An 11,897-nucleotide genomic window follows, 5' to 3' on the forward strand; every position below is an offset into this window, starting at 1 on the left:
CTCGTTTGGTGGCTCGAACTTCACGTTTGTTGACACTGTCATTGTCTTGCGCGGCCGACGTGCTGGGACGGTCGGTGTTCCCGACTGCATACGTTGAGAAATCGAATATTGTGGGAACAGATCCTGGCTTCAAATCCAATGTTTTGTATTGAACCAGACATCCAGACTGGACTTTGAGCAGCTTCTCATCCTTTAGTGGCAGCCTATGGAAATGTACTTCTTCCTTCTTTGTATAAAATCCATTTGTGCAGCCTGGGGCAATACAATAAACTCCTGACGACGACCGTTTTCTTGTAATGTAAACTACTGGTGCATTGCACGCCATGTTGTTTGTTATTGAGCTTTGGCCCAGGAAGCCGCACCCACTCAGTGACGTCACTGGGAAAGTCCCGGAGCAATGGAAGCGCCCATGGTCATTAGGCACATATTTCAAAAAGTAAATTCGCGTATCTCGATCGTTTATATTGGAAATAGACTAGATAAATACATTTCCTAATGGTAATATTGTCGCATGGAAAGCAGTTTGAAAAGTGTTTCCATTTCCCTTTAACTATCTAAACACTCAGAGAGTCCTTTAGCTCAGCTGAGAGGAGAGCTCTCCTCCAGCTTGGTGTGGAACCAACAGCTCCGTGTGTCCGTTAGTGCAGCTAGCTAACTGCTAACCAGATGCTAACAACACGGTCCCTGCTGCTGGCACCGGTCTCTCTCTCTCCCTCTCTCCCTCTCTCTCTCTCTATCACACTAAATGCGCTATTTCCACACACACAGAGCCGAGCTTGAATGACACAAGCACACGTTTATTTCCATGCAACTCTCTCTCTGATTGGTCTGGTGTCATGCCTCCGTTGCATTCACTGAACGCGGGAAATTACAGACCTGCCGTCCTCGCTTGTGTCTTGACGAGGTTCACGTAAAGCACGGTTAATGTATTATATTATTGGAGGGAGAATTGTCCGGGGCTACAGGAAAAGGCCCGAATGCCCAGGCCAGGCGACGCCACTGCTGTTAAGTGTTTAATGGCTCTACATTAAGAGCCAACATTAATCATGTCATGGACTTTTTATTTCAGGGAGGTGCAGGTGCTGAAGGAACTCCAGGAACTGTTGGAGAACTGGTGAGGAATCAACACATGACAACTGACGGACTTTTTCTGCTTTGGTTTTCATGAAGTCTCAATGCATTGTTGTGAGGAATAAAACTCATGTTAAAAAGTGACATCATTAGGATGAAAAAAGTGTATAAACATACGATTTATCTTTCACTCTGCAGCAACACGACAAAAGTGCTTATCAATGTATCTTTTTCCTTTCAGGGAGAACAAGGAGAAGCAGGAGAGAAAGGATCGGTAAGTTCACATAATCAAAACATCCTAACCAATATATATATAATTCAGTCACTGGATATGTCATGTGATTTTTTGGGTTGCTGCGGTTTGGAGTTAAGGGAGATGGAACTGTGAAGCAGCTGCAGGACATTTTGGATTGTACATGAACAGCTGATGCTTCTTGATAAATCTATTGTTTGGATTGGGTCTTTTTAAACAACATTTATTTATTGATCTTGCCTTTCTTTTGTTATTTGAGAATATGGACACAGGCCAAGGGGCCCAACATGTCTCACACAGAGAGTACCAACAGATTCAATGCCCACAAGTAAACATAACATGGGAGAATGTGGCTCAGTGGATAGAGTGCTGGTCTTCGAATCAGGGGGTAGCAAGTTCGAGTCCCACTGCAGTCAGCATGTCGTGTGGGGATTGTCCACAGTATTGAATGTATGTAAGCAAATCTTAGACATGTAATGTAATATAAATCTATCAAAAGCAGAAAATCAACGACAAAGACAAAGCAAACAACTATGGAGTGATATACAATTACATTAATAATAAAATAAAGAAAATATTGACTTTTGCTGCTTTTTTATTTGTTGCCCTGATCCCATTATATTTGAACAAAAGAATGAATTAAGAATAGAAATAATCTGTTTGTCCACCTCTCACTTGTGTCTACCTGCTGCTGTTGATAACAGACAGGCCCACCAGGAGAAACAGGGAACAAAGGACCAGAGGGCGGCCGAGGACAGGCGGGAAAAGATGGAAAAGAGGGTCAATCCGGACCACGAGGCATGCAGGGAGACATGGGAGTACCGGGACTAACGGGGACTCAGGGACCAGCGGTAGGACGGTTTTCTTAAAGCTCACCTATTATGCAAAATCCACTTCTCCATGTCTCTTCTACATCAACCTGTGTCCCCTCTTCTTCATGTCTCTTCTACATCAACATGTGTCCCCTCTTCTTCATGTTTCTTCTACATCAACATGTGTCCCCTCTTCTTCATGTCTCTTCTACATCAACATGTGTCCCCTCTTCTTCATGTCTCTTCTACATCAACATGTGTCCCCTCTTCTTCATGTCTCTTCTACATCAACATGTTTCCCCTCTTCTCCATGTCTCTTCTACATCAACATGTGTCCCCTCTTCTCCATGTCTCTTCTACATCAACACGTGTCCCCTCTTCTTCATGTCTCTTCTACATCAACACGTGTCCTCTCTTCTCCATGTCTCTTCTACATCAACATGTGTCCCCTCTTCTCCATGTCTCTTCTACATCAACACGTGTCCCCTCTTCTTCATGTCTCTTCTACATCAACACGTGTCCTCTCTTCTCCATGTCTCTTCTACATCAACACGTGTCCCCTCTTCTTCATGTCTCTTCTACATCAACATGTGTCCCCTCTTCTTCATGTCTCTTCTACATCAATACGTGTCCCCTCTTCTTCATGTCTCTTCTACATCAACATGTGTCCCCTCTTCTTCATGTCTCTTCTACATCAACATGTGTCCCCTCTTCTTCATGTCTCTTCTACATCAACATGTGTCCCCTCTTCTTCATGTCTCTTCTACATCAACATGTGTCCCCTCTTCTTCATGTCTCTTCTACATCAACATGTGTCCCCTCTGTGGAAAGAGACTCTGAAAAGAGATTCTCTCTCTTTTTGATCCATTTCTATAAAAACCTGTCTGAAAATGAGCTGATCAGATTTTGGCCACTTTATGATGTCATAACGATGTTTTGTCTTGAGTAACCATTAGCCAATCAGCAACAAGGTACCCCCCCCCCCCCCCTTATCACCTGAATCTCCTCTAGAGCTCCATTGAGTTCTTTGTAACCAGATGTCTCTCAGAGGGGCGTGGGGAGGGGCTCCTTGTCTTCATCTAAAGTAACAGACAGAGAATCAGCACTTTGGAAACAGGGCTGAAACAGAGGGGATTATGGGTAATGCTGCAATGATGTGTTTGGTGTTTCAGCCAATCAGAGACAGGCTCTGTATATATCTCAGACCTGTGATGTATTGATGAAAAACAGGATAATAGAGGACCTTTAAACTATTCAGCAACAGCTTTCTCAAAGTCAAGTCAAAGTCAACTTTATTGTCAATCTTTCAGTTTGTGTGTACAGACAGAGAGATCGAAATAATGTTTCCCACAATCCTGAATACAAAATACAAATATATATAAAAATATGTATACAAATATGTATATACCTATATCAATAGACACATTTATACATATGCACACATTAAGACATAAATAAAAGCACAACAATCAACATTCTGCTGCCTATTGTTTCCTCTAATGACACGTTTGCAAAATAAGTAAGAAAATAGTATTAAACTGAAGGTTTGTTTCAATATTCAACATAAATTACAGAATATTTAGAGATGTTTTATATTAAGTGTAACTTCTATGGAATTATATATATTTGGTTTGCTAAAGACAGTACGGCCATGTTTGCATGTGATGTTTCCCATTACAATACAGCACGACTTTCAGCTGATCAATGTGTGTGTTTTCAGGGGAAAACTCCAACAGATACTCACATCAGAGAAGTCTGCATGAGGGTGATGCAAGGTACGTGTTTTCCATCTTCTTGCCTCATTTTCTGTTAAACGTTCTGTTCGATTTGTTCCCCATTGTGCCATACTCATCGAGAATTTAAATCACAATCAAAATGTAAGATAGCGTGGCAGGCGGTCCCTCGACAAAACGCCGAAGGGATTTTCACATTGAATTTTGGAATATTGTAGAAACTAAGATCTGAGTCAAACAAACGTTTATGTTGCTGACCGGTTTAGTCCAGCAGGAGAATCCCCACCAAATAGTTTAAGCATAAAAACAATCTCCAGAAGTGAATAGCTAACATTACGCTATAAAGCAGGGGTTCTCAAAGTGCGGCCCGCGGGCCAATGGCGGCCCTCGGAAATGTTTCTGGCGGCCCGCGATAGTTAATACGACACGCTGAAATGCATGCGTTATATTTTAATCCTCCATGATTGTATCTAGTAAGAATTAGAATGGAATTTAAGAATGGTAAAACTGCGCCCCCTGGGTTGTCATTCCTAAATTATGAATGACAGCTTGTGGAAAGTTTACTAGACTACTGGTTGCATGGCAACTAGGCATCTCGCGAGTTGCGGTAATTGGTTAGTACAATAAAGAAAGGATTTGTTTTGGAATTATTTTGTGTTCCGTTTTTTCTTCGGCAGCCCTCAATCCAATAGTGGGTACCGACATTGGCCCTCACTCATCAACACTTTGAGAACCCCTGCTATAAAGGAACCACAGCACGGTCCCATTAGCTAAGCTAACGGCAGCTAATGTTCGGCATGAAGACGTTGAATATGGTCTCTAACTACTTTTATTTTATTTTGTAAAGCTTTGAATTGCCGTGTGCTGAAAGGTGCTATATAATTACACTTGCCTTACCTGTTGGCAACTTCCATTTTTAAGTCACATAGAAGCTTAAAAATTCATCAGTCAGTATTTACTGATTACAAAACCTAAACATCTCTTCAGCTTGTGACATTATTTCAGGCTTCTAACCGAACACTAGTCAAAGAGCCATTGACTTCAAAACAAAGGAACCCAGAAGTGCTAATATATGCTAAGCTAACTCATTTCCAGGTTTAAGGACTCATTCCTACTCCACTCTGTGAAAGCTGTGATACTTTAAGTTTCCCTGGACCAGTGTCATCCTCTCCTGAATATTGTTGTGTCATGGAAGCTTCGAGTAAAGAACAGAGCGAGTTTAGTCCAAACTGAACGTTTTTTCTTTATATTATTGTAACAGTTTCCAACAAGAACGGTAGAAGACAGAGAAAATGCACTCGACATACTCGCATTCACTTCAAGACAAAACAGGAAAGAGAATGAGCAGGACACAAACTTGCACTTCAAAATAAAAGCATTTCCTGTCAAACATTTCACCCGTAACTTTTGTCATGAAGCAAATGATTTTTTTTTACTTTTTTTACTTTTTTACTTTTACTTTTTTTTATTTTTACTTATTTTACTGCCTTAAATAAAACAAGTTACAACAAATATAAAATGTTCATTAGTATAAACAAATCTACCAAAAGCAGAAAATCACCTGCAAAATGACAAACCTGTCCCGGTGTTCTTGATTCAGCTAGCCAAGTGTTGTCTGCCTGCTGCTGTCCGACACGTTTATATTCAACCTCTGCTGAATATAAACGTCCGTCCTGTCCCCCTGTGTCACAGAGCAGCTCGAGTTAACCACAGACATTATTTCAGGCAAACAACAAAAAACAGTTAAGTTGAGTGTATTTGTTTCTAGTGTCGTGGACAGTCCCCATTGATCAACTGTCACAAAGAACAGTACATGGGGCAGCTTTAGCCAACATGGCTCATTTCAAGAATGTCATCTTCTTCCTCGTCCACCCTGTCCTCCGCTCCCACAGATCAGCTGGCCCAGCTAGCAGCCAGTCTGAGCAGACCTGAGTCCGGAGACTCAGGTCTGCCCGGCCCCCCCGGCCCCCCTGGACCTCAAGGAGTCAGCGGAGAGAACGGTTTCCCCGGACACAGCGGGTCCCGAGGACTGCCCGGTCTGAAGGGTCCAGCTGGACTACTGGGTCGAAAAGGACCCAAAGGTGAGATCAGCGTCAAACCACCAGAGATGGCAAAAGCACACACGTCCTTTACTCGAGTAGAAGTACAGATACTCGTGTTTAGAAATACTCTGGTGAAAGTAGAAGTACTGACTAAACTTCTTTACTCAAGTGAAAGTAAAGAGGCTTTGAAGTGTACTTCAGTAAAAAGTACCCATAGGTAGCAGTTGTTTTAAAGAGTACCTGACCTCCCTTTATATCAATAGAACAATAATGTCGTTGTTAGCTAATGAATGTTTCCATGCCGACCAACGGCAACATGACAACGTTTCCATTGGTCCCTCTTCTTTAGAGAAGACCAGGAAGTGATGGATACACGGATCGTGTTCCAACCAATAGGCACGCAGTGACTCTGAAGAATAATGATCACGCACCAACACACATTCAGACTAAAGGAACCAGCTGTTTGGGAAATGAGAGAAGTAGAAAGTACAGGTATTTGAGTTCTACATGTAAGAAGTAGAAAGTACAGGTATTTGTGTTCAACATGTAAGAAGTAGAAAGTACAGGTATTTGAGTTCAACATGAGAGAAGTAGAAAGTACAGGTATTTGAGTTCAACATGTAAGAAGTAGAAAGTACAGGTATTTGTGTTCAACATGTAAGAAGTAGAAAGTACAGGTATTTGTGTTCAACATGTAAGAAGTAGAAAGTACAGGTATTTGAGTTCAACATGAGAGAAGTAGAAAGTACAGGTATTTGAGTTCAACATGTAAGAAGTAGAAAGTACAGGTATTTGTGTTCAACATGTAAGAAGTAGAAAGTACAGGTATTTGTGTTCAACATGTAAGAAGTAGAAAGTACAGGTATTTGGGTTCAACATGTACGAAGTAGAAAGTACAGGTATTTGAGTTCAACATGTAAGAAGTAGAAAGTACAGGTATTTGTGTTCAACATGTAAGAAGTAGAAAGTACAGGTATTTGGGTTCAACATGTAAGAAGTAGAAAGTACAGGTATTTGAGTTCAACATGTAAGAAGTAGAAAGTACAGGTATTTGAGTTCAACATGAGAGAAGTAGAAAGTACAGGTATTTGGGTTCAACATGTAAGAAGTAGAAAGTACAGGTATTTGTGTTCAACATGTAAGAAGTAGAAAGTACAGGTATTTGGGTTCAACGTGTAAGAAGTAGAAAGTACAAGTATGTGTGTTCAACATGTAAGAAGTAGAAAGTACAGGTATTTGTGTTCAACATGTAAGAAGTAGAAAGTACAGGTATTTGGGTTCAACATGTAAGAAGTAGAAAGTACAGGTATTTGTGTTCAACATGTAAGAAGTAGAAAGTACAGGTATTTGAGTTCAACATGTAAGAAGTAGAAAGTACAGGTATTTGTGTTCAAAGTGTAAGAAGTAGAAAGTACAGGTATTTGAGTTCAACATGTAAGAAGTAGAAAGTACAGGTATTTGTGTTCAACATGTAAGAAGTAGAAAGTACAGGTATTTGGGTTCAACATGTACGAAGTAGAAAGTACAGGTATTTGAGTTCAACATGTAAGAAGTAGAAAGTACAGGTATTTGAGTTCAACATGTAAGAAGTAGAAAGTACAGGTATTTGTGTTCAACATGTAAGAAGTAGAAAGTACAGGTATTTGAGTTCAACATGAGAGAAGTAGAAAGTACAGGTATTTGTGTTCAACATGTTTGAAGTAGAAAGTACAGGTATTTGAGTTCAACATGAGAGAAGTAGAAAGTACAGGTATTTGTGTTCAACATGTTTGAAGTAGAAAGTACAGGTATTTGAGTTCAACATGTAAGAAGTAGAAAGTACAGGTATTTGTGTTCAACATGTTTGAAGTAGAAAGTACAGGTATTTGAGTTCAACATGTAAGAAGTAGAAAGTACAGGTATTTGTGTTCAACATGTAAGAAGTAGAAAGTACAGGTATTTGGGTTCAACATGTAAGAAGTAGAAAGTACAGGTATTTGTGTTCAACATGTAAGAAGTAGAAAGTACAGGTATTTGAGTTCAACATGTAAGAAGTAGAAAGTACAGGTATTTGTGTTCAACATGTAAGAAGTAGAAAGTACAGGTATTTGGGTTCAACATGTAAGAAGTAGAAAGTACAGGTATTTGAGTTCAACATGTGAGAAGTAGAAAGTACAGGTATTTGAGTTCAACATGTAAGAAGTAGAAAGTACAGGTATTTGGGTTCAACATGTAAGAAGTAGAAAGTACAGGTATTTGGGTTCAACATGTAAGAAGTAGAAAGTACAGGTATTTGGGTTCAACATGTAAGAAGTAGAAAGTACAGGTATTTGTGTTCAACATGTAAGAAGTAGAAAGTACAGGTATTTGAGTTCAACATGTAAGAAGTCAAAGTAAGAAGTCGTCAGAAAAATAAGTAGTGGAGTAAAGTACTGATACCAGAAAGATGTACTTAAGTAACGAAGTATTTGTACTCCACTACTTCCCACCTCTGCAAACCTCCCTACTGTGCCTCTAATCAATGAGAATGTACTGTTGATATGAGGTAAAATAATTAGTAGCAACTAACATTTTTAATAAAATAATTATCTTAATTACAATAATGTATTTTGTCAAGGAGCTTCAGATGCTATATTTGTATTACGTATTTTGATATCCTGTCCTGACCGACCCCTCGGGGAAGAATCAGGTCACGCTGATGCTAATGAAGCAGCAGATGAGGTGTGAAGCCTCAGCTTGAACTCTGCTAAATATGGACACTTTAATTACGTGTATCCCCGTGGTGATGGTTGTGTGTCCTGTCTTCAGGTGACGTGGGAGACCGAGGGGACAGAGGACCCATATTGAGAGGACCCAAAGGAGCACCCGGAGCAACCGGTCAACAAGGTAAAAGAAAAGCATGACGAAGAAATCTGATTTTAGAACGACATGTCCTCGATACTCCAGACTCAAGGCTTTCATTGTCACGTGTTCACAGCTACAGTGTAGATATGTCAACGAAATGTTAGGTCACCGGCTCCTCCAACAGTGCAACACAATAAAACAGATTCAATAGTTAAAATAGTGCAAGTAAATACAAATAAAATAGAATGGAAATACCCTCAATATCTGATTGTGCTGCATCAACACATCAACACACTCAGATCATTTCACAGTTTGTAGCGTAATGTTCGTAGTTGGTCTTTTGGTTTAAAGAGGCCTTATTATGCTTTTAGGGGGTTTCCCTTTCCTGTAGTGTGTTCTATAGGTTTGAGTGCATGTAAATGGTCTGTAAAGGATACAATCCCAAATGTACATAGTGACATCACTATGTAATACTCACCCTTCTACTTGCTAGCGCTCCAACACATTGTACGTGATAGACTAAGGGGCGGGACATCTCTAAGCGGTTGACTAATCACAACAGAGCCAGCCAGCTAACCAATCAGAGCAGACTGGGCTCTGGTTTCAGACAGAGGGTGAAAAGAGGTGCTGCAGCACAGGCAGTATGAGAACAATAAAGAGCTTTTGTACACCTGAACATCAGCAGGAGAGGACTCTTTAAAGTAGAGACACTACACACTGATATACACCTGAACATCAGCAGGAGAGGACTCTTTAAAGTAGAGACACTACATACTGATATACACCTCAACATCAGCAGGAGAGGACTCTTTAAAGTAGAGACACTACATACTGTACTGATATACACCTGAACATCAGCCGGAGAGGACTCTTTAAAGTAGAGACACTACATACTGTACTGATATACACCTGAACATCAGCCGGAGAGGACTCTTTAAAGTAGAGACACTACACACTGATATACACCTGAGCAACCTATAAAATGTGCACGTGAAGCCGCCCAAAGTACACCTTATTTTCTCCATGTGTAGAAAGTCCTGTCACCCACTGGACATGAGTGGGAGACGCCTCCTGCTTCCACCTCATAAGTATAAGTCGCCGAGCACAAGCAACAGCGTTTGAATAATGTCTGGAAAGGACAATGTCGTCCGGGACGCCTCCAAAAATTGCAGTAAGAGGAGAAGGGGTACATTTTACTCAAATATCTTATCCAATAATTATGAAGATTTGGACATATCCAGAAAGTATGAACGAGGGACCCCGTTACTGACGTACATCTGTGGCATGAGGGATCTACGCCTGGATAAATATTTGCTAGCTATAGGCTAATAGATGACCTTTAACATGTTCTTTTCTCTTTACTCTTCTCTCAGGAAATTCGGGGCGACCGGCGTACGGTAAGGACGGCCGTGAGGGGATGAGAGGACCCCGCGGTGTTCCCGGTATGTTGGGCGTTCCCGGTCCTCCTGGTCCTGCCGGTATTACCGGATGGTGCGAGTCGTCTCAGTGCATCCTGCCCATGGTGGCAGCGCCTGTTTCTGCAAAGGACTCCAGCATGAAGGGGCCCAATGAAATGTGAGGAGGGGGAACTGAAAGACTGGAGGAAAAACATCCACGGAAGTCCATTTTGTCTTTAATTTGGAAAGTAATTTTGTTCTCTTGAAGCCATCTTTTTGAGTTTGACATGGAGGTGGACACTGAAACATCTGAAAACTCCTTTACATAAAAAAAGTTTCATTTTTACCTCACTCTTTGCCATCTCTGTACTGTACAATTAGCGAAATGAAGACTTCACTGATTCAAACATTCCTATGAAAGCAACGAGACAAACGTTTATCTGTATTTTTATGTAAATGTTTCAATACGCAAATTACACAGCTGGATGACGTCCATTTTGTTTGTGAGTATCTGTGTTGTTATTCCACTTTAACCCCCCGCTGAGCCTCTAAATGGAGGATATGTTTGATAATTTCTCTGTCATGGCGACTGTTGCTTTTGTGAATGGAGGGCGGCGATGTGTGGAAACCTCTCTGGCAGTTTTATATGACTTCTTATTTATTATATCAAGATTCAAGGTGACATCTACGAGTTGTACAAAGGAGGAAATAAACACATTTTGATAACCTCTTGCATGTTTTGTATGGGCAAAAACAACCAGGACAGAGTAAGAAAGAACATCGAATTAAAAATGAATTTCTTTGATCAACAGCTTTGAGAATTATTCCGATAAAACCTGATGATCCAGCTGTGAAGATAATGCCAAGAAAAGTAGATTTTGAATCTTTAAAGGGGACCTATCATGCAAAATGCACCTTTGTACGTCTTTGATACATGAATATGTGTCCCCGGTGTTCCAGGGAACTCACCAAGTGTCAGAAAACACAACCCTCTCTATCAGTGACGTGCGGTGAGGTTCATGGCTGATGAGGCACTGACTCTTTCAGTCAGATTTACAAATATTATATTTTGACCTTAATCGAAATATTCGGTTATTTTCAAAAGCTTTTTTGGTCTGATGCTTCGATTCATTTTAAACAGACCGTTCAACAAAAGGATACCCAAAATCTAAATATTGGATTGTTCTTTCTTAGTAAGATCCCATTTTCATTACAATTGTGGTCTTACCTTGACTTGAAGATGAAGTCCATGCTATCCTTCTGGACAACCATCTCTTTTACTTTTTTGTAAAAGTCCTCCTTATCTTCCTGTTGTTTCAAAAGTCTAGTTTGTTGTTCGCGTCTACCGTCCCTGCATAGAATAACAGTAGCAACAAGAACCTGTGGGCTCACTTGCGCCCCCTTCAGTGCGGCAGAGGTTATGGCTGCCTCCCCTGGTGCTTTTTTCATTGCCGTTGTATGATGAGACCAGCGAGCCTAAATATCATATATATGTGAAATAAGTTATTTAGAGAATATGGATGGCGAGGATAAATGTATTAAAGGGATCTACAAACATTACATTGGTGACATACAGTGAGATGGTGCAGGCATGCGCTTCGGGCCCGCTTTCCAGACAGTTTCTGTGGAATGACCATAGACCTGGGGGTGACGCATTCTGAGGTGAGGCAGAGCTCATCTGAGCCTCACTTCAGTAACTGGCTTGAGCGCGCTCACAAAATAAGTGCCCGCGTTAAATTAGTGCCCGCGCTCCAGCCAGTTACTGT

General features: G+C 40.8%; 1 protein-coding gene across 1 annotated transcript; it reads left to right on the forward strand.

The window, feature by feature from the left end:
* The first annotated feature begins 1,032 nt into the window (after positions 1 to 1,032).
* LOC117451094 (collagen alpha-1(IX) chain-like) lies at positions 1,033 to 10,942 on the forward strand. The gene is made up of 7 exons (XM_034089211.1): positions 1,033 to 1,114; positions 1,313 to 1,345; positions 2,029 to 2,175; positions 3,857 to 3,911; positions 5,762 to 5,950; positions 8,699 to 8,776; positions 10,108 to 10,942. Exons 1-7 carry the CDS (start codon positions 1,052 to 1,054, stop codon positions 10,311 to 10,313), a joined length of 771 nt encoding a protein of 256 aa, XP_033945102.1. The 5' UTR covers positions 1,033 to 1,051; the 3' UTR covers positions 10,314 to 10,942.
* Positions 10,943 to 11,897: the final 955 nt, after the last annotated feature.

The sequence above is a fragment of the Pseudochaenichthys georgianus genome, chromosome 1 (genome assembly GCF_902827115.2).
Source record: "Pseudochaenichthys georgianus chromosome 1, fPseGeo1.2, whole genome shotgun sequence".
Taxonomy (NCBI): domain Eukaryota; kingdom Metazoa; phylum Chordata; class Actinopteri; order Perciformes; family Channichthyidae; genus Pseudochaenichthys; species Pseudochaenichthys georgianus.